General features: G+C 35.7%; 1 protein-coding gene across 3 annotated transcripts in view; it reads right to left on the bottom strand.

Moving 5' to 3' along the window:
• Positions 1-22,970, bottom strand: part of Usp32 (ubiquitin specific peptidase 32) — a 169,662-nt gene that overhangs the window by 76,735 nt on the left and 69,957 nt on the right. For all 3 annotated transcript variants that reach the window (XM_004870389.4, XM_004870388.4, XM_021248667.2), the window contains exons 4-5: positions 14,066-14,184; positions 9,026-9,185 (exon numbers count right to left, since the gene is read on the bottom strand). In XM_004870389.4, the coding sequence (XP_004870446.1) occupies positions 9,026-9,185; positions 14,066-14,184 (279 nt within the window). The remainder of the gene's footprint in view (positions 1-9,025; positions 9,186-14,065; positions 14,185-22,970) is intronic.

The raw sequence follows: 22,970 nt of genomic DNA, 5'->3' as shown, positions 1-22,970 counted from the left end.
CATTCACTACAGTATATTTAGCAGCACTCTGGGCCTTATCCACTAGATATTGGTAGTAGTCACCAAGTTGTGAAAGCTAGAGTATCTCTAAAACACTGCCCAATGTCTCATAGGGATCAAAGTGCTCCCAACAGAGAAGTGCTGCCACAGGTACATGTACAAGCACGGCTTGCCCAGTGACTATAAAATAGCTTATTTTTATAAATATATTTATTTGGATTAAATAAAATGTTAAACACTAGAAAGTAAATTTCCCAAGACATCAAAAGCTCAAATACTATATCTGATTCTATACCACTCATTCTAAACCAAATTACTATTGAAAACAACTTATTTGGAAGACAGTGGTACTAAGGATCTGTGTGGTCAGATCAATCAAAATTCGTCAGTAAGCTGGTGTCAGAAGTATTCTGTAGATTAAAAAATTAAGAAAAAAAATCTTAAAATTTAAAAAGCAAATTGTGGACAATAAAGTTTTTGGCTTATACTATTTTCATTTTCAACAAAAACACACATAGGTTTCTTGTATCACAAGAGAGTTTGATAACTAACTGCATAACTTGCAATCATATCGTGACATTTTATAAATTTTAAATTGTATTATTCCTGTCAATTAAGAAAATAAATATATAATTGTAACTTACAAATTAGAAATGCTACTTTATTATTGTAATTAGAGGGGAAATAAAACATGAGTAGTGGAAACTGTTAAGTCATTTCCAAAGTCTTTGATACACTTTTTTTATACACTTGTAATTGCTTTAAATTTAATTATAAAAGTGATTTTACAATTTTATTATTGGACATAAAACATACAAAAGAAATCTGTACCACAACTGATGCTACCATCATAAAACAATTATTATAATTCTACTTTTTGCCAGTCTGCTTAAAATTTGTAACTCACAATATAAGCTTTTGTTTCCATTACTTGTTGCTTTTATTATACTAGTAATATATTTTGTTGCATGAAAAACACTGAAAATGTAGAGCTTCAAAAGAAAACAGAAAACAAAACATAGTCACACATTTTTATATAACTAATTATAGTACTTTAATTTAACTGAATGTCACCAAGTTGTTCAGGAAGATTTTCAATACTTTCATTCCATAATCTACACTATATTATAAGATTTCTCAAATTATTATACAAAATAAAACAAATCCTAGTTTGTATTTTTAAACAATCAACAGAATAAACTTGTTTTTAAGATTTTGCCACAGGGCGTGATGGCATATGCTTGTAATCCCAACACTCAGGAGGCTGAGGCAGGAGGATGGCTATGAGTTCAAGACCAGCCTGGGCTACAGTGAGTTCAAGGCCAGCTTAACTACATAGTAAGACTCTGTCTCAAAAAAACAAAAAAGGATGTGAGGGTGATCTGGCTGCGACATCTGTCACCCCACTGATCACCAGCGCTGATTTGGCTAATCTGGCTGGCTAGGTGGGGATCCCCTTCCTCCCTCATGGCTCCATGTGGGTCCCTCCTGAAGCTGCTTGCTCAGTTGAAGAGGATGACCATGTGCCCATAGAGGAGGACTGTTTCCTCTGTCAACGGTAGATCATCAGCAACTCTATGATACAACAAACAAAAATCTTTTTTTTTTTTTTGGTACCAGTGATCGAACTCGGGTCCTCGCGCTTGGCTTGTGCAGTAGGTGATAAAACCACTGAGCTAAATCCCCGGCCCAACAAACAAAAATTTTCACAGAAATATATATTATGTTGTGTAGGTTTTTTTAAACCAATTAACAAATACACTACATTTTAACCTCATCAGACATTTGTAAAGCTCCAATTACACTGCAATAGGAACTAGTTTTTGGGGTTTTTTTGTACCAGGGATCAAACTCAGGACCTTGTGCTTGCGAGGCAGGTGGCAGAACCACTGAGCTAAATCCCCAGCCCACTAGTTTTTAAAATATACAGAACTTCAACTTAAGAATGTTGCTTTCTTTTTTTTTTTTTTTTAACTGAAGCATCTATTTTAAATATCCTCAGAACTCAGGCTGTGGGTGGAACTCATAGGGAGAGTACTTGCCCAGAATACATAGAACCCTGAGTTTGATCACCAGTGCGCACAATATAGAAAGAAGTAAAAGAAAAAAAACAAAATTCACATAACTGTATTTATTTAAAAGAAGAGAGCATTTTAAAATTTTAGCAACAGGGAGAATACCAAAGAGCCTGATATGTAAATTGAGATTGCATTATTGTCCCTTATTCCCTAGGTAATATGTCTGTCCACTCCATTTATGAGGAGGAAGGAGAAAGAAAGAATGGAAAGAAGAAAAAGAGGTTTCCTTTTCTCTAGAAAAAAATTAGCTTTCTCAAGTTCTAGACTTTCTTTCAAGTAAGGGATTGGCATACTCAAAAAATCTGAACCTGAAATAAAGGTAGAATATAGTAATCCTGACAGAAACCATGTTCTTCTTTCTATATTTCTGGGTATTAAGTATATAATAGGTATTCAATAATTACTTCTGACTAATTGGTGCTTATACAACAGTACAGTAGAACATGGAAAAATTACATTAATGATGATATTTCTTAAACTTTGAAAAGTATGTTTATCATCTTAAACACAATTCCTTTGCTAGAGGAGAAATCTGGAAAGACAAGTAGAACACACTTGGAAAAAAATGATCAGGTTAGTTATGCTCATCAAATAAAACCATGCTTTAGGGTTGACTTTTAAACTTATATATCTATTCATTTTTTGGATAGACACTATAAAATTTTTAATTAAACATCTGTGAAGAGTAAGCTAAAGTAAATTATATATACAATACTTATTACCAAACATTTTATAAAAACTGGCAGCAGAATTGCTATAAAGAGGAAATTCAACTAATCTTATTTTCACTTAAGGCAGTAATTCCAGTAATTACTGTTTCTATTTGCAGTGGTAAATCAGTATCCAAATTTAAACTCCATTGGCTAAGTAAGAATGAATTTATCACCCACCTACTGACATAATGTTTTCTGGGTCATGACAGCAGCACACCATAAGCTCAACATTCTAAATCGTTCTTGGCCTGCACTTTGGCCCATCCTAATCAAGCCTCACCTCACAAAGACTCCAGCTGCAGAAACAACTCTTTAATGCCAGAAAGGGACCCTCATCAAAAAGTCAGGCACAATACTCAGGTATCTTCATATAGTAACCCAGTTCTTTTAACATTTTTGAGGAAACAACCTGCTCTCAGAAACAATGACCTGAGATCTACTTATAAGCCTTACATATTACTAACAGATAAGAGGATAATGAAGGTGAGACACACAGATTTACTAGGCAGGTTTTAGTCTAAGAATCACAGAAACATCTGTTTTCCTATTAAAAGAAGGCTTTATTTAACACTGTAAAGTAAAATGTTGGAAAGAAACATAAAAATACATCTACTTTCAAACGAGATAAATGTTAAGATAGATTGGGGCAATATAAATTTCATCAGTGAGATATGAAGAGATAATACTCAAAATGAATTATACTGCTATAAAATTCACCAAAAATATGACATTAACTGCTTCAGAATCCATAGTCCACCAAAAAAATGGGCTGGGGAAATAGTTCAGTGCAAAGGCCTTGGGTTCAATCACCAGCACCGGCCCCCTCCCCAAAAATAGAAAAATGAAAAAAAAAACCCAATCATTTGTAAGATACCAAAGGAAAAAAGGAAATCAGAAAAAGTGAATCTACAACATAGTCTGACATAAGTCTAAAGACAGTTCACCACAACCACAACTACCACTTTAACTCCTTTTATCTGCAGTTACAGGCTACTCAAAAAAGATTAAAAAATAAAATCACTGTGAATCAATAAACTGTCTCTAAGACCCAAGATGATAATATAAATAGATTTCATATATCTAAATTTTGCCACCTATGAGCCATCTATTCTTAAACAAGTTTAACCTTTCTTTCTCCCCTTCAATTCTGAGGATTGAATTTGGGGCCTTTACACTGAGCTACACGTCAGCCCTTTTTAAATTTTGAGACGGTCTCAGTAAGTAGCTAAGTGAGACCCAGAGTGCTGGAATTACAGGCATGGGCAAACAAGCTTGGCAAAGTTAAGCTTCCTATAGCCTTGGTTTCTCATTTGTAGAATGATATAAGATGAATGTCACAAAAATGTCACAAGAGACGGCACAAAGATTTACTGAGATAATGCACATGGACTATATAGTGCCTTACAGTGCACTTACTACAACAAAGTGCTCATTCTGCATGTAATGAATACAAACCTTTCATCATGCAAAATATTGAAGGGAAAAGCACAGAAGCTATTGTCAAAAATCACATAATACACAATACAATTATCTACCAATGAAATTAAATTTTTAAAAGTAAAAAAAACCTACTTAATATTCTGCAAATATTCAGTAAAAGTATTATTATATGACTGACACTGAATTAAAAACTATAGATATGACTGTGAACAACATAAATATATAGAGAGCCTAGCAGAATTTTTAAAACCGGCCATTTTAACCTAGTATGGAAAGTACAATGAAGGAATAGACATCAAGTATTCTCACAGCCCATACATGAAGAGGCCCTCGAGGTTGTGACACTTAGAGAGGTAAATGAAGACTATAATATCAAAGGATCAACCATGAAAAGAAAAAGGAGTATGGCAGAAGGATACTATAAGGAAAGATAAAGCATGATGTTTTAAATCTGAAGGCAAAGCCAGGCATGGTGGTGCACACCTGTAGTCCCAGTGCTTGAGAGGCTGAGGCAGGAGGACTGCCATGAGTTTGAAGCCAGCCTGGGCTACATAGCGAGACCCTGTCTCAAAAAAAAGAACCTGAAGGGAAGATAGAGTAACCAGACAGAAATGTGTTATGTTTTAATTCAAAAACAAGGCAAATGTTAACTTATAGAACTTACACCATACTTCAAAAAAAAAAAGAACTTATATCATAAAATGAAGATAAAAGGTAGAAAAGAAGGAATTTTACTTTATTAAACATGACAGTTTAACCTACAACTAGTAGGCAACTCAGTCACAATGCAGACATTTCAAAGGCTGGCAGTCTTTGAAGACTCAGAACTATCAGTCTGTGCTTGGTTAGGGCTATTCATGTACTATGGAAGCAGATGGGACAAACATTTAAAACTGTGAAAAGTTGATTGAAACTAAATATATTTTGAGTTTTGGTCTGTCTCTCCAAACTCTAACATTATGTGTGCTAAATAATTATGGACAAAATGATTAGGATTTGGGGGAGGGGGAAAGGTTGAGGATAGGGAAAAGGTGGAGGGGGAGAAGACAAAGAATGTAATAATAGCTACACTAACTTATTTCAAACTGTCCATCTCCAGTAGAAATGAATTTAAAGACTGCCATTTAAAAATCCTGTTTATACTGGGAAAACTTTTTATTTCTGGTACCGAGGATCGAATTCAGGACCTTGCCCTTGCAAGGCAGGTGGCAGAACCATATACTGGGAAAACTTTTTAATAAATTCTAATCTTAAAGATGTTTAAACAGGAAATTATAAGAGAAGAATATAACAACAAGATTCTTAAAAACTGGTCTAAGATTCACTAAACCATGGGCTAACGATTGAATTTGGTTTCTTAATTTACACAAGAATAAGATAACAATAGTCTAGGATTTGCAGTTTTGGAAAATTGTACTTGCCATGACAAAATCTCAGGGATGTAGCTCAGTGGAGTGTACTTGCCTAGCATGTGTGAGGCCCTGGGTTCAATCCTCAGCATCACAAAACATTTTTAAAATCTAGCACAAATCAAGTTAATTATCCTAACTCTGTATTGAAAACAGTTTCATTTGTGATTTACATGTAAGAGAACAAAACTTGATTATTTATTTATTTAAACTGGGTCTTGCTAAGTCACTAAGTGGGCCAGGCTAGGCTCCAATTTGGATTTCCTCCTGCCTCAGCCTCCCAGACTGTTGGGATTGTAGATGTGCATCACCATGCCTGCCTTCACAATTTGACTGAATACGGCAGTGTCTTCAACTTACTTGGCTTCAAATTTTACTTTATAATTATATGTGAAAAAGGTATCTGCATTCTAATATAAATGTTATTTACAAGTAAAAAAATATAATTCCTTTTGTTTTCCCTGGATACTTCGGCTCATTACACAAGCTGAAGTGGTGTTACTGGCTTGCTTTAAAAAATATTTATTTTCTGTCTACTTATAAATCAGTTAATAACATTCCCTCTTTTTCTTATGAGTTTCCACATTTCTAACACATCATTTGAAAAGTTCAATGTACCAAAAATTGTTTGAGTTGAAGAACCTATGAAGACATCAACAGTGTAGCAGAGGCTGAGTTTATAGATAATACAAATCTGTTGTTGGAATGTACCTGCACATGTCAGAATTTCTATAAGAAATTTAGCAGTAATTCTGACTTTGTGATAACAGTTTCATGATAATGCCATTTAAGAAAGTAGCTGCTTCCTGAAGTCAGTAAAAATTCAGTTGTCTACTGACCTTGTTTACTTTTGGTTCTTTGTTTCTATAAATTATAAATAAAAGCAAATAAACTGGTAAGAAAAATACTTCATTCCACATATCTAGGCAAGTTAAATTTTGTACTCGTGGAGAGCTCTGTATTAGAAAACTGCTTAATCCACAATTACTACACAGAGACAGAGGGATAAAGCCCACTGTCATTCACAAGCTGTTCACAAGAGGATATACTAACTGTAAAACACATACTCTATACCAGGCACAGGATGGAGTCATTTTAAAAAGGCATAATCTCATTTAACCCTTATAACAGGTAATATGAGGTCAACTGTATCAATATCCCTATTTTCCAAGGGAGGAAAAACAAGTTCAAAGAGATTAAACAAATACCCACAGCTACATGATTAGTAAGTGGCACAGGCAGTCTTGTCTGACTCAAAATACAGTTCATAGTCCATCTACATTAAAATTACCCTGGTTGTCTCTAAAGTAGAGTGCCCTAGACCACTATCTTTGTCAACAGAGCTAGTAACCTGGATTTTTAATTTTCTGTCCAAATAATTCCAATGCTCAGTAATAGCTTAAACTATCAATATACCATCATAGACTTATAGTGTGAGTCATTTTTTTATTTTGGGATATTCAAAAATTCAATAAAAAGGCTGAAATATAGGTAAAGTGGTTGAGCATTTGCCTAACATGCACAAGGCTACCAGTTCCATGTGCACCACCACCACCACTAAAAAAACCCCCAAAACCAAAATGTATTAAGCAAATAAAAAATGTTATGTGAGAAAATATAGCATAATTGTAAGCTAATAATATGAATGTTCACATTTTTAAAAATTTATTACAGTAAAAGACATACTGCCATTATTTCCCCTCCAAATATGTACTCCTCTCTTTGAACACACTTATCCCATCATTCTTGCCACTTTCTGAAGCAGTTCTGGAATTCCTGAGATTACCTTTAGTTGTGCTATCATGGCTGCCTAGATGTAATGAATTCAATCCAAAACATTTACCTCCAATGGTCATTTTGACTTTGGGGAAGAGTTAGAAGTTCCACAGTGTCAGATGCAGTGAATAAGGTGAATGGGGACTCACTATAATGTTTTTATTTGACAGAATTGCCAGAACATGTTTTGAATCAATTCAGGACATTGAGGCAGCCATGAAAAGACAGAAAGGGAACTTCCAGAACCGCCTGAGAAAGTGACAAGAACAATGGGATAAGTGTTTTCCAAAAAAAAGGGAGAGTACTTTGAGAGGATTAATGTATCTTTTATTGTAATAAACTTCTAATTTAAACATTCACCTTGGTTTTGGATCTTGCCTCCTATCTCCTCAGGCTTTTACTACACACTACTTACTTATTTCCATGGCTATCATGGATTGCAAGACATGAAATTATTAGTTCTGATGGATAACTCCTTTTGTATTTAAAGCAAACTGATTCTTTCAGTGCCTTAACTTAATGCTAATCAGTTTTCTGTATGTTATATTATTTAGCTAAATCAAGTTTCAGAAGGAACAACTTTTTTTCTTTTTCTGGAACCAGGAATCAAACTCAGGACCTTGTGCTTGCCAGGCAGGCACAGAGCACCACTGAGCTACATCCCCAGCAGAAGGAACAACTTTTTAACCTTCAGTAGTTTGTTAAATTTATAAGTATCATAATTCATTTTCCTACTAAATACATGGTTTGTTTTTATATGATCATTTATATACTACGAATGTAAATGTTATTTATTTTTTTTTTTTTTGGTACCAGGGATCGAACTCAGGACCTTGTGCTTGCGAGGCAGGCGCCGGAACCACTGAGCTAAATCCCTGGCCTGAATGTAAATATTACACTTTATTCAAACATGATTTATCTTGGTCCTTTCTCTATGGTCTGAATTTGGTCTTATAATCCTAAAACAACATATACATTCTGCTCATTTCTGAAGAAATAAAATGTTTAAAAATTAGGAATTAGGCTGAGGATGTAGCTTAGGGGTGGAGTACATGCATGGTAGTGTATATGGGAGGCCCTGGGTTTCACTCTTAATACCATAAAAAAGGAAAAGCAAAAGACAACAAGATTAATCAAGACTTAACAATATACAATTTCAGTAACTGAAACATTTTCAACCCAGTTCCTTGCCTCAACCCATTTAATGGTTAAAAAAGGCAAAACAACATATTCTTTCTTCTGTGTTTTGTGTCTTGGTTGATAGTATTTGATCTCTTTTCACTGAAATCCAGAAGAAGCAAGGATGGATTCCTCTTTTGGAGTGAAAACAGCCCTGTTAATAATACCCTGACTTTAGCCAGTGGAACTGTAAGAAAGTAAATTTCTCTCGTTTGCATTTAGGAATTATAATTTGTAGCAGCCCTGGAAAACTAATGTAGCTTAGTTAAGGACAATTCATAGAGGGTTATATTTTCCATGATCTAGCATTTCATTGTATTATGTACTGCAAGAAAAAAACCACAAAAATTCTTCTTTATCAGCATATTCTGATATTATCAGGAAATTCTATTAAAAGGTGAACAAAAAACAATGTAATATCAATACTTACAATGTGTGACTCCAGCCAGAGTTTGGTAGAAAGTGGGAGTATCACTATCATCAGTGAGGGTAACATATACACCTCCAGATAGTAGCCAACGGGAGAAGGTAAAAGCATCTTTGTTTAGAAGCAGCCAATTTCTAAACTTTTCATAGTTTACCTTTTCACCCTAAAATTAAAATGAGAGAAGTTTTGTTAAATTATAGGATATCTTACTTGGAATCTACACAGCCCAAAATTAACTGACATTTACTACTCTACTATCTACAAAGAAGTAATTATGAAAGTATATATTGGGAAAATAATCTGTTTTTAAAAATAACTTAGGGCGGAGATTTTGCTCAATTGTAAAAAGATGGTAAAATGGTAATTCAGAACTTCCATCTGCATAAAATCTATGTGCTAACCACAAATTATTTCAACAGATCATTGAAGTTCATCAGATCATAAGCCAAGTTTTGTTTAGATATATTTAATAAATCAAAAATTTCACTTGACTTTCCTTCCTCTAGCACTTCACAATCTGTCTAAATTGGCATATTTTTACTTAAATCTGAACAAAATTAAACACATTTAAGTTTCATTTGCAAATTTAAAACAACTTTCTAAGAGTCCTCCTAGACTGACAATCAGGATCCCAGAAGGGACGCATTCATGAGTTCACTAGAATAAAAAAAGAAGCAATGTATTCTATTTCTTTACTTTCTCTTCAAGTATTTGTCTTGCTAAACCTTGGGAGGAAAAAAGTATACAGGATGATAAAACAGTATCACATAGCTGTCCAAATTAATCTCTTTGCTTGGTCAAGAGATCCTAAGTTTAATGAAGGTTAAGATATTTCTATGAGAAAAAAAGAAAAAGCTCACATGGAAATACAAAGAAAATTGACATTCAGGAGCCTAGGAGCTCTAATCCTAATAGAGACATTAAAGGATAGAAATAACTATTAATCTAGATGAGATATGGTAGATTTAACTTCCACACTGTTTAGCAGCATCCTATTAAGTAAAGCAATACACTTAGCCTGGTAGTTTCAGAACATTTAACAACAATGCAATCAAGGTAACACTGACAGTCTTGTTTTTCTGAATGGAACACTATGGCCTTCAGACTAGTTGCAGCAATACAAAAGGATACTGACAACATATTTAAAGATTAAGGATTTTATCTGTATTCTTACTCTACTCCACATTTCTCTAAAAGAGGCTTAGCAATATAAATTTCCTAAGGCCGATGTACACTTTTATAATTAATATCTGACATTTGAATAAGTCTTAAAATCAATAGCATTCTTCAATTATAAGTAATAGCTTTTTTCTTAATGATTATGATATTATAAAAAATATATTTGGTCTTCCCTTTTCCTTGCATACAACTCCTATACTATTTGGGATCTCCAAAATATATGTCTCTGTATGCTACTAAATTGACGGATAACTGACACCCTCTAAGTAGTTTCAAGATGGTCATTGTCTGATCACCTGAAAAATCAAGGAATGATTAGAGGTTGGGATTTTTTAGCCCATTCCCTAACCTCTGAAGAGACTAGGAGGCTGAAGGCTGAGTTGACCACCAATGGCCAATGATTTAAATAATCGTAACTATGTAACAAAGCTTCTATTAAAAAAAAATCCAAAAGAAAGCTGGATGTGGTGGCACATGCCTGTAGTCCTAGCTACTTAAGAGGCTGAGACAAGGAGAACCATTCAATCCCACAAGCTGGAGACCAGGCTGGACAACATAGTGAGACCCCATCTCATGAAGCAAACAATTATAAAAGGATGGTTTCTAAGAGACTTCAGACAGCTACACACATTAAGGTTCCTCAAGCATGGCACATACAGAGAAAAGCATGGAAGTTCCTTGCCACCTTGCCCTATGCATCTGTCTTAGTCACTTTATTAGTTACTGAGACACAATATCTGACACCCATAACCTAAAGGAGGAGAGGTTTATTTGAGCTGACAGTTACTGTCCACATTGATTGGCTCTGAGGCAGAATGGCATTGGAGGGGCATAGCAGAGGAAGAAATGCTTGTGTCATGACATCTAAGAAAGAGAGTGAGTGAAGGGAGAAGCCAGAGAGCAATATAAACCCTTCCAGGCCATGCCTCCAGTGACTCGCCAGTTCCAACTAGACTCTGCCTAACAATAAATTAGCTACAGTACCCCCATAATCAAATTACCTTTCAAAAGCCCTACATTTTGAATCTAAACCAAAATAGCACCTCTTGCATTTGGCTATTGATCTGTATCCTTTGTAATGCCCTTACAATAAGCCAGAAACACAAGCATTTTCCAAAGCTCTGCAAGCTCACTAGCAAATTAACTGAAACTGGGGAGGTGGTTGTGGGAACCCCAATTTATAACCAAAATGTTCAGAAACAGCATGTGGAGTGGGGTGCAGTCTGGTGGGACTATTTAAATAGTGTCAGAACTGAACATAATTAGAAGATACCCAGATGGTGTCTACTGAAAAATCAGCCACAGAATTGGTTACTCCTAGGGGAAAATTCCCATATATTTTGGTCATCAGAAGTCACAGAAGCAGACCCCTATAATACCAGCACTCTGGAGGGTGAGGCAGGAGGATTGCTGCAAGTTCAAGGCTAGCCTGGGGTACAGAGCAAGACTTCATCTCAAAAAAAAAAAAAACAAAAAAAGTCATAGAAATGATCTGCATTGTGAGTCAGTAGAGTAGGAAAAAAGTTTTGCTTTTACTTCTCAGAGTGTTATATAAAGGTGCTTCTTTGATTCACTGAAATATGGCAGTTTCGATGGTTTTAGTGAATCCAAGATAATATCAATTATAAGATGCACCTGTATCACTAAAAAAGAAAGTTGCTGCTTCTACCACCATCACATACAATACCTACTGAGTGTTTGCAATGTCCCATGCCCTGTTCTAAATATTTTATGTATTAATTTAACCTTCAAAGCACACTCTTTAGGAGACATTATCATTATTTTAAAATTTGATTGACTGACTGACTGTGGTTCCAGGGATTGAAACCAGAACCTTTACAATAAGCTATATGTCTGCTCTTGGTATTTTTTATTTTGAGATTGAGTCAGTTACTATGTCACTAAGCTGCTCGGGCTAGGCTTGAACTTCCATTCTTCCTTCCTCAACCTCTAGGCTTAACTTGGGGTCACTATTATTATCAATACTTTACACATGACAAAACTGAAATACCAAAAGGTTAAGTAATTTTCCCCAGCCTTACAGAGTGGAAGAAAAAGGACTGAACTCAGGTAGTCCAGGTTCCAAAATCTCTGTCCCTAAACTATACAAAACATTGCCCAGCCAGGGATTTAGCTCAGTGGTTCCGCCGCTTGCCTCGCAAGCACAAGGACCCGAGTTTGATCTCCGGTACCAAAAAAACCAAAAAACAAAAAAAACACACAATACACTGTCCAGCTAACTCCATGATGTATTTACTAATAAGTGATATATTTCAAAGAAATCTTTGAAATCCACCTGTCTATTTGGGATCATAACTGTCACTGAAATTCTGTGAAAATGGACTTTTTTTGCAGTGCAGAAGACTGAAGCTGTCTATCTTCTCAGCTACATCTCAACCCTTGATTTTTTATGTTTTTGAGTCATGGATCTTTTCTTCAAAAAAAATAGAAAAAAGAAAATCTTTTTTTATAAATTATTCTAATGACGTAAGTTTTTTCTAGGAAAAAAAATAATTCCAATACCAGAAAAGGCAATAAAAAATAAACAGACACCTGAAACTGGTACTTGTTTGAAGAATAGATTAAGATATGAATGTCTACTTTAAGAATCAACAACTAAACAAAACAAAACAAAGTACCAAAAAAAAAACTAACACCACTCCTAGGCGGATTTCCTTGGTAACTTCAGCTATAAAGGTTAATAATAAATCACAAGCTAGAAAAGGCAAAGACTCATATTATATAAACTTAGGATCTAGGTTCCTATCTTTTAGCTGAAGTGTTTTTCTTTACAACTTTTTCCTCAGGAATAAAAAACAACACGGAGCATTGTTTGTGGAAGGTATGAATAATCTTATTTTGGTATAAAACTGATATTAAAATATATAAGGTAGATATCAAGGATCTGTATGCAATCATCACAAATTATTCAGAAATTAGAGCTGCTAAATGTATCAGAAAGTAAAATCAGATAACATTAGCTCATTTACAATGTTGCACTTTTAATTTTTTTTTTTTTTGTGGTGCTGGGGACCAAAGTCAGGGCCTGGCACAAACTAGGCAAGTGTACCATTAAAGTACACACTCCAGGGCCGGGGATTTAGCTCAGTGGTTCCACCGCCTGCCTCACAAGGGCAAGGTCCCAAGTTCGATCCCTGGTACCAAAAAAAAAAAAAAGAAAAGAAATCAGGTAGCAATGAGTGCTCCATGAAAAGATCTAAAGCTTCTAAAGAGTTTTTTTTTAAACCATCTTGAGGGACTTTTCACATATTAGCAGACCTCAGAAAAGAAAAAAAGAATTTCGTTCATTAAAGATGCATATTCCCCACTGTTTGTTTCTATTCTCTTTTAAAGATAAAATAAGAACAAATTAGCTTTGCAAACAAAAAAATGACAAATTTTAGCCTAGATATTTATAACAAAATAGGCCTTCATAAGATTGGTCACAAAATGGCTCAAGGCCAATTCCCGTAGGATCCTGAAGAAGTGGAGACTGTCAGTGTTGGAGTGTGTTTCATTGTAAGTATAAACAGCTGCCTTTACAGAACAGAGAATGTTCAGATTCACAAATATACCACTAATAAGTCATGGACCTTTGAGCACAGTACATAAAGAGTTGAAATGTTAATCAAAAATGCCAAGAATTGCCGGGGATTTAGCTCAGTGGTTCCAGCCAGCGCCTGCCTTGCAAGCACAAGGTCCCAAGTTTGATCCCGGGTACCAAAAAAAAAAAAAGAAAGAGAAAATGCCAAGAATACTCTGCAAATAAACATCTATTCATCATAGCTAAACTTATTACAATACAAATAAGAGTTAATACTCTGGGTCAAGATGAAAGAATAAAATGTAAATCTTTAAATATACCTCTGAGAAACATTTTCTGAGTGTATCTGGGACTTTACCATCCACCACATGGAGCATTCTTTCCATTTCTTCTCGTACAACATAGCTCCCAGATTCACTTGAAAAAAGACTAAAAATATCTAGGAGAAAAAAAAGAATAAATTAATCTTAACATAGATCAAATATATTCTGATGGAAGGGACATAAGAGAAAGATATCAATAACTGAATGATTACTAGAACCTAGCATTTTATAACTTAATTTATTCCTCAAAATAACCCAGCAACACAAAACAGTCATTCTTTTCAAATATATCAAATCTGCAAAAAGAATCTACCTGCTAAAATATCAAGTGTTAGCAAAGATTAGGAGAAATGGGATCTCTTATACAATGTTAATGGAAATATAAATAAATGTAGCCATTCTGGAGAATAATTAGCCAAAATGTAGAAAAAGTGAAAATGTGTGCCAGAAATTCCACTTACACCCTTCAGAAACTGATTCCTATGTATAAAATACAAGTTATTCACTAAGTATGGTTTGTAACAGCAACTAGAAAAAAAGATGTTATTAACAAGAAATAGATAAACTAAAATACATAAATATATGTATTTCATTATGAAATATATAATGAAATGGCATACAGCAGTCAAAATAAAGGAACTATTTTAATGTTTCTTCCCTTTTTTATTAGTATACATTTGCAGTACATAATAAATGCATTCATCCTTGGCAACTGGTACATACCTGTAGCAATTGATCCTTTTTACTTTCACTTTCCTCCTTTTCCTTCATGCCAATAATTATTTCAAAATAAATATTAAAAAATATAATATTCAGGGGAAAGGCAAGATACAAAATAACATGTATACCATTCAACAGCTGAATGATAATATCCGTGAAAGAGATACTAAGACAGCCTTACCTTAGTTGTAATATTTTATTTTTCACTCATTCTTTCATTTACTCACTTACTGACAGGTTCTCATTAAGTTGCTTATCTGGCCTCAAATTCACTATCCTCCTGCCTCAGTCACCTGAGTGTTGAGATTCCAGGCACATAACATCAAGCCTGGCATTATATTTTATTTTATTATTTTGTTACTGGTTGAGGTACTAGAAACTGAACACTGAGCTACATCTCTAGAACTTTACTTTTTATTTTGAGATAGTCTTGCTAAGTCACTGAGTTGCCTAAGCTGGGCTCAAACTCATGATCCTTCTGACTCAACCTTCCAAAGGGCTGGAATTACAGGCATGTGCGACTGCACCCAGGTAATATTTTATTTTTAAAAAATGAAGATCTAGAGGAAACATGACACAACACTGACAGTAAAGGTGCGTGGAAATATATACTAAATATATGATTGGGATATTGTTATGTGTTGATCTGTATTAAAGGCAAAAAGGAATTGGTTCCAGGACTCCCCCAGGACACCAAAATCAACTCAAGTCCCTTACATAAAATGGTACATGTATACATGTAACCTGTGCATATTGCCACTATACTTTAAATCATCTGTAGATTACTTAATACCTAATATAATGTAAATGGTATATAGTTGTTATACTGTATTAGTTAAGAAATAATAATAGGCAAGGGATTTAGCTCAGTGGCTCTGTGCCTGCCTTCCAAGTCCTGAGTTTGATCCCCAGTACTGAAAAAAAAAAAAAAAAGAAAGAAAGAAAGAATAACAAAGTCTGTACATGTTTACTACAGATGTAATTTTTTCCAACTATTTTGATCCACAGTTAGCTGAATGCATAGTTGCAGAAAGCAGATATATATAGTGCTAATATAGGTGTGACTGTGAGCTTCTCACATCTATATTAGCACTCTATTTGGAAATAGTCTTTACAGATATAAAAAAGTAACAGTGAAGTCATCAGGATGGCATCCAATCTAATGGATGTTCTTACATGAAGAGGAAAAGCCCTTGACAAGAGAGGTAGAGACTAGAATGATGCAGCTATAAGCTAAGGATTGCCAGGGACTGATGGCTATCACCTGAAGTGGCCAACAAGAAAGGATTCATCCCTATAGGTTTTGGAGGAAGCATGGTCCTCACACTTTTATTTTGGACTTATACCCTTTAGAACTTTGAAATTATAAATATCTCTTCCCTTCAGTCGTCAGTTTGTGGTGCTTTGTTACAAGGCAGCCCTACAAAACTAATAAAATCATGCAATTAAAATGAAAAAAAAAATCTATGTTTATGTCATCTAGGTGTGTAGTCCAGTGGCAGAGCTGTGCTTAGTATGCACAACCTCCTGAGTCAATACACAGGACCAAAAAAAGAAAAAAAAATTTTTTAATTTATATTTGTGTTATTGTTATTTTTGTTTGTTAAAAATTATTATTTTTAATTGCTACTGCTTGGAGACAGTTTATGTATGTATTGTGGGAAGGATGGTAATTTCAAAATAAAAAAGATCACAGTTATATTCTAATACATAAAATCTGGTTAATGAGTATGTTCATTATTTTAATTATGGTTGAGTGTACACGTGTCAAAACACATTAAAATGTACATTTTATATACAAGTATTTTATTTTACGTCAATAATAGCTCAATAAAACTGTTTTGTAAAAACAAGATTAGGAAGATAGTCTAGATTCAAGAGCAAGAAAGAAGATTCAAAGAGATTTAAAAGAAGCAATCTGAGAGCAGTGTCCTTAGTCTGTTTGGGCTCTATAACAAAAAACCATAAAGTGGGTGGCTGATAAACAACAGACATTTATTTCTCTCAGTTCTGGAGACTGGAAATTCCAAGATCAAGGAGTTACCAGATTTGGTGTCTGGTGAAGAACCACTCACCAGTTCATAGATGGTGATCTTCTCATTGTATCTTTACATGGCAGAGGTAGCAAGAGGTCTAAGACCTATTTTTAAAAAGGATACTTAATTCCATTCATAGATGACTAATCCTCATGATATAATCGCCTTCCAAAGACACTTTCTCTTAATACTGTTATTTGGGGAATTGAGAAGTCAACATTTTAATTTTAGGGGCACACAAACATTCAGACAATACCGGGCAGGTTAGAAAGGAAGGGGAGAGCCCAGAGGAAAGGGCTTTTGGGTCGCCTTCCGTCCCGCCCCTCCTGGCCCAGAGGTAGGGGCTTCTGAGCCGCCATCCCACTGCTCCTGGTACAGAGGAAGGGGCTTCTCGGCCACCATCCCTCCCACCACTCCCAGCCCAGAGGAAAGGGCTTTTGGGCCGCCTTCTGTCCAGCTGCTCCAGGCCCAGAGGAAGGGGCTTCCCAGCCACCATCCCTACCACCACTCCTGGCCCCTGTTCCACCTCTCCCAGCTCAGAGGAGGTGAGCCACAAGGGCGGCAACAGTACCCCTCCTGCCCCGCCCAGTCGAAATGAGAAAACACACAAATAAGTCTCAAAACCAGACTTCCAGATCACCTACAGCAACCCCAAAGGGAAATGAGATGGAACACTCTGATACTCAACCACTTGGACCCACTCAACTGGCAACAAAAGGGGATCTGGAAGAAATGAAATCAGAAATAATTTCTCAGATAACAGGAGAAATTGTGCTCCTAGTGCAAGTCATGATTAATAAATCTAGAGAGGAGCTGAGGAACATGATGGAATCCCAACACAGGAAACAAATGGAATCCACAAAACAGATGCAAATAGGGCCTGGGATTTAGCTCAGTGGTTTTGCTGTCTGCTGCGCAAGCGCAAGGACCCAAGTTCGATCCCCGGTAACCACCCCCCTCCAAAAACAGATGCAAATAGAATTCCAGGAGATGAAAAACTCCATTGAAAGTCTACACAGCAGAATGAGCCAGTGTGAGGACAGAATTTCAGATATAGAAGATAAAATTGCAATTAATGACCAGGAAAAGAAAAACTGCTTCAAAATTATAAGGGAATACGAGAAATCAATCCAGCAGCTGCTAGATGATGCAAAGAAGAATAACATCAGAGAGACTGGAGTCAAGGAAGAAACAGGAGAAAGTGGAGATGACATAAAAAAACTCTTCACAGAAGTAATGGCAGAAAACTTTCCAAGCAGGGGAAAAGAACTTGACATACAGATAAGTGAGGCATATAGGACTCCAAATAGCCTTGATAAAAAAAAATCTACACATAGGCATATAATTGTTAAGATTTCAGAAACTCAACAGAAGAACAAAGTTCTACAAGCAGTTAGAGAAAAGAAACAAATCATATACAAAGGAAAGCCCATCAGAATCACAGCAGACTTCTCAACACAAACCATCAAGGCAAGAAGAGCTTGGAGTGACATATTCCAAGCTCTAAAAGAAAACAGCCTCAACCCAGATTGACGTATCCTGCAAAACTATCTTTCAAAACTGATGGAGAAATAAGATACTTTCATGAAAAAAAATCACCTTAGGAACTTCATGAATACCAAACCAGCACTCCAAAAAATTTTATACAATATCCTAGGAACAGACATTGAGGATCACAACCCCAGGAAGCAAAGCAGAATGAACCCATCTGGCACGACAAGAAATTAAATGTAAAGGGGGAGAACCCAACAAAAAGAAAAAGTCATGGCAATGAAAAGTCAATATGTTTGTTATAACCATCAACGTTAATGGTCTCAATTCACCAATCAAAAGAAATAGGCTGGGAGAATCGGTCAAGAAGCAAAATCCAACAATATGTTGCATACAAGAAAAACACTTAATTCAAAATGAAACTCACAGACTGAAAGTTAAAGGGTGGAAAACAAGACTCCATGTGATGGGAACCCGAAAAAAAGCAGGAGTAGCTATCCTCTTGGCAGATCAAGTAGATTTCAAACCAACACTGATTAAGAGAGATGAAGAAGGACACTACATCCTTGTAAAGAGAAAAATCCAAGAGGAAGAGATGACAATCATAAATATCTATGCACCAAGCACTAGTGCGCCCAACTATATAAAACAAATACTAACGGACATGAAAAGTCATATATGCACTAATACAATTGTAGTGGGGGACCTCAACACCCCACTGTCACAAATAGATAGATCAACTAGACTAAAAATAAGTAATGAAATACTAGAAATCAATCAAACTCTTGAACAAATGAACTTAACACATGTTTACAGAGTCTTCCACCCCACAAAATCAGAATACACATTCTTCTCAGCTGCACATAGGTCATTCTCAAAAACAGACCACATATTCACACACAGAACATGTTTAAGTAAGTGCAAAGGAATTGAAGTTATCCCCTGTATATTATCAGACCACAGTGCAATGAAATTGGAGATCCATAGCAAAAGAAACTCAAAAAATTTCATAAACATGTGGAAATTGAACAACACACTTCTGAATAACCAATGGGTCACAGAGGAAATTAAAGGAGAAATCAGACAGTTCCTTCAATTAAATGACAATGACAGTACAACATTTCAGAATCTATAGGACACAATGAAAGCAGTCTTATGAGGGAAATTCATAGCAGTGAATACGCATATTAGGAAAACAGAATGACCCCAATTAAACAACCTGATGCTGAACCTCAAGCTTCTAGAAAAAGAAGAGCAGGACAACCCCAAAGCTCATACAAGGGAGGAAATTATAAAGATCAGAGGAGAAATCAATGCAATGGAGACTAAGAGAACGATACAAAATATCAATGAAGCCAAGAGTTGGTTCTTCAAAAGAACAATCAAAATTGACAAACCCTTAGCTAATCTTATCAGAAAAAGGAAAAAAAAGGCCCAAATCCATGCAATTAGGAATGAAAAGGGTGAAATTACAACAGACCCAGCAGAAATACAGAGGATCATCAATACCTACCTTCCAGAACCTATATGCCAATAAGATGGAAAACACAGAAGAAATGGACAGATTCCTAGATGCATATGAATTACCAAAGTTGAACAAAGAAGACCTAAAAATTCTGAACAACCCAATATCAACCAATGAAATTGAAAACATAATTAAAAACTTATCAACTAAGAAAAGCCCGGGCCCTGATGGCTTCACTGCTGAATTCTACAAGACATTTAGAGAGGAACTACTGCCACTACTGTTTAAACTCGTCAGTGAAATTGAAAGGGAAGCAATATCCCCAAATTCATTCCTGGAAGCAAGCATCACCTTGATCCGCAAAGCAGAGAAAGACCCAACCGAAAAGGAGAACTACAGGCCAATCTCACTAATGAATATAGATGCAAAACTCCTTAAGAAGATACTGGCAAACAGAATGCAGAAGATCATCAAGAAGATCATACACCCTGATCAAGTGCGATTCATCCCAGGGATGCAGGGATGGTTCAACATAATGCAAATCAATCAATGTAATACACTGTATCAATAGAGCCAAGGACAAAAACCATATGATTATCTCCATAGACGCAGAAAAAGCATTTGACAAAATCCAACATGCATTTATGATAAAACCCTACAAAAAATTGGAATAGATGGTCTCTACCTCAAACTGATAAAAGCCATCTATGAAAAACCAACAGCCAATATCATACTAAATGGTCAAAAACTGAAGTCCTTCACACTAAAATCAGGAACAAGACAAGGATGTCCACTATCAACACTCCTGTTCAATATAGTTTTGGAAACATTACTCATGGCAATTAGACAAGAGAAAGAAATAAAACAAATAAAGATAGGAAGTGAAGAAGTCAAATTGTCATTATTTGAGGATGACATGATACTCTATATAGAAGACCCCAAGAACTCCACCAAAAGTCTTCTAGACTTAATAACCAAATTCAGTCAAGTAGCTGGTTACAAGGTCAACACACAAAAATCAATAGCTTTCCTCTACATGAATGACAGACTCACTGAGAGAGAAATAGGGCAAATAATTCCTTTCACAATAGCATCCAAAAAACTGAAATACCTAGGAATCAACCTAACAAAAGAAATCAAAGACCTCTTCTCTGAAAACTAAGCACTCTGAAAAGAGAGATTGAAGATGATATCAGAAAATGGAGAGACATCCCCTGCTCCTGGGTAGGAAGGATTAATATAGTGAAAATGGCCATACTTCCAAAACTGCTATATAGATTCAATGCAATTCCAATTGTGATCCCAGCAGCATACTTCACGGACCTTGAGAAAACAATCCAAAAATTCATTTGGAACAAGAAGAGCCCCAAAATAGCAAAAGCAATTCTAGGTAACAGAGACATGGCAGGGGTTATCACAATCCCCAACTTGCAACTATACTACAAAGCTACTGTGATGAAAACAGCATGGAACTGGCAAAGAAACAGACCTGAGGACCAGTGGAACGGATTAGAAGATGCAGAAACAATGCCAGGAACACTCAGCCACCTCATCTTCGGCAAAGGAGCCAAACACCCTCACTGGAGGAAAGATAGCCTCTTTAATAAATGGTGCTGGAAAAACTGGGCTTCAACTTGCCAAAGATTAAAACTAGACCTGTATCTCTCACCATGCACTAAACTAAAATCTAAATGGATTAAAGATCTAAATATTAAAATAGAAATGCTGAACCAGTTGCAACAGAGGTTACGTAGAACTCTTGAAGACATCGGTGTAGGAAAAGATTTTATGAACAAAACCTCAGTTGCCCGTGAACTAGCACAAACAATCAAAAAGTGGGATTTCTTCTTATTAAAAAAAGCTTCTGCACAGCAAGAGAAACCACCAGCAGTGTGAAGAGACAACCCACAATGTGGGAAAAAATCTTCACCTGCTTTTCCTCAGACAAAGGTCTACTATCTTGAATCTATAAAGAACTTAAAAAGATCAGACCTCCCAAATTTAAAGACCCAATCCGAAAATAGGCATCTGAAAGGAACAGACATTTCTCAGACAAAGAAGTAGAAATAGCAAATAATACATGATAAAATGTTCAACATCACTGGTCATTCGAGAGATGCAAATGAAAACAATGCTGAGATTCCACCTCATCCCAGAAAGAATGGCTGCTATCATGAAATCAACCAATAACCAATGCTGGCGGGGCTGTGGGGAAAGAGGAACCCTGCTCCACTGCTGGTGGGAGTGCAGACTGGTGTAACCACTGTGGAAATCAGTATGGAGATACCTCAAAGAACTAGGACTGGAAGTCCCATTTGACCCAGCTATTCCACTGTTGGGGATCTTCCCCAAAGAATTAAAAGAATCATGCCACAATGATATATGTGTACCCATGTTCATAGCAGCAGTTTGTGACAGCTAAAACTTGGAAACAGCCCAAATGCCCATCAACTGGAGACTGGATAAAGAAAATGTGGTTTTTTAATAAAATGGAGTACTACTCAGCCATAAAAAATGATAAATTAGAGACATTTATTGCTAAATGGATAAACATTGAGGCAATACTCTTAAGTGAAATAAATAGGACAGACATGTATAAATACCGAATAGCTTCTCTGGTGTGAGAAACTGAAAGTGTAAATAAGGACTAAAATGTACAATAGGTAATGTGAAATAGGAAGAAAAGGGGCAAAGGGGAAGGAAGTGAGAGGGGTAGGGGAAAGGAAAGAAGGGAATGGAATTAATATGAGAAAATGGAAAAATAGGAACAAAATCTTTGTAAAAAGGGAAGGGTGGAGGGCGTGAAGGGAGGGCTAGGAATGGGGAAAAAATAAGAACCAAGATGCACCATGTAAAGGTACAAGTTCCCAATAAGAAATGTAATTGTGTTGTATACCTAAAATGTACCAATAAAAGAATTTAAGGAAAAAAAAAAAAGAACAGAAGGGGAAAGTGAAAGAAAAAAAAAATCTAGCATACAGTGGTCATGGAAAAATGCCTAAGAATTATATTTTGCTAAGAAAATGTTCAATGAAATTTACATCACTCTCAATGATTTGACTACAAGCATAATTGTTCAAAACAAAAAAAAAAGAAGATACAGAAGACACTAGAAATAACTGAATGAATGAATTTAAAACTTAAGTAAGCTAGGCATGCTGCTGCATTCCAGTAGTTCCAGCTGCTCAGG

The sequence above is a fragment of the Heterocephalus glaber genome, unplaced genomic scaffold (genome assembly GCF_053883595.1).
Source record: "Heterocephalus glaber isolate CG9 unplaced genomic scaffold, H.glaber_assembly_v1.0 deba00001564, whole genome shotgun sequence".
Taxonomy (NCBI): Eukaryota; Metazoa; Chordata; class Mammalia; order Rodentia; family Bathyergidae; genus Heterocephalus; species Heterocephalus glaber.
The sequence above is the reverse complement of the archived record's forward strand: the minus strand, read 5'-3'. Positions and strand labels throughout refer to the sequence as shown.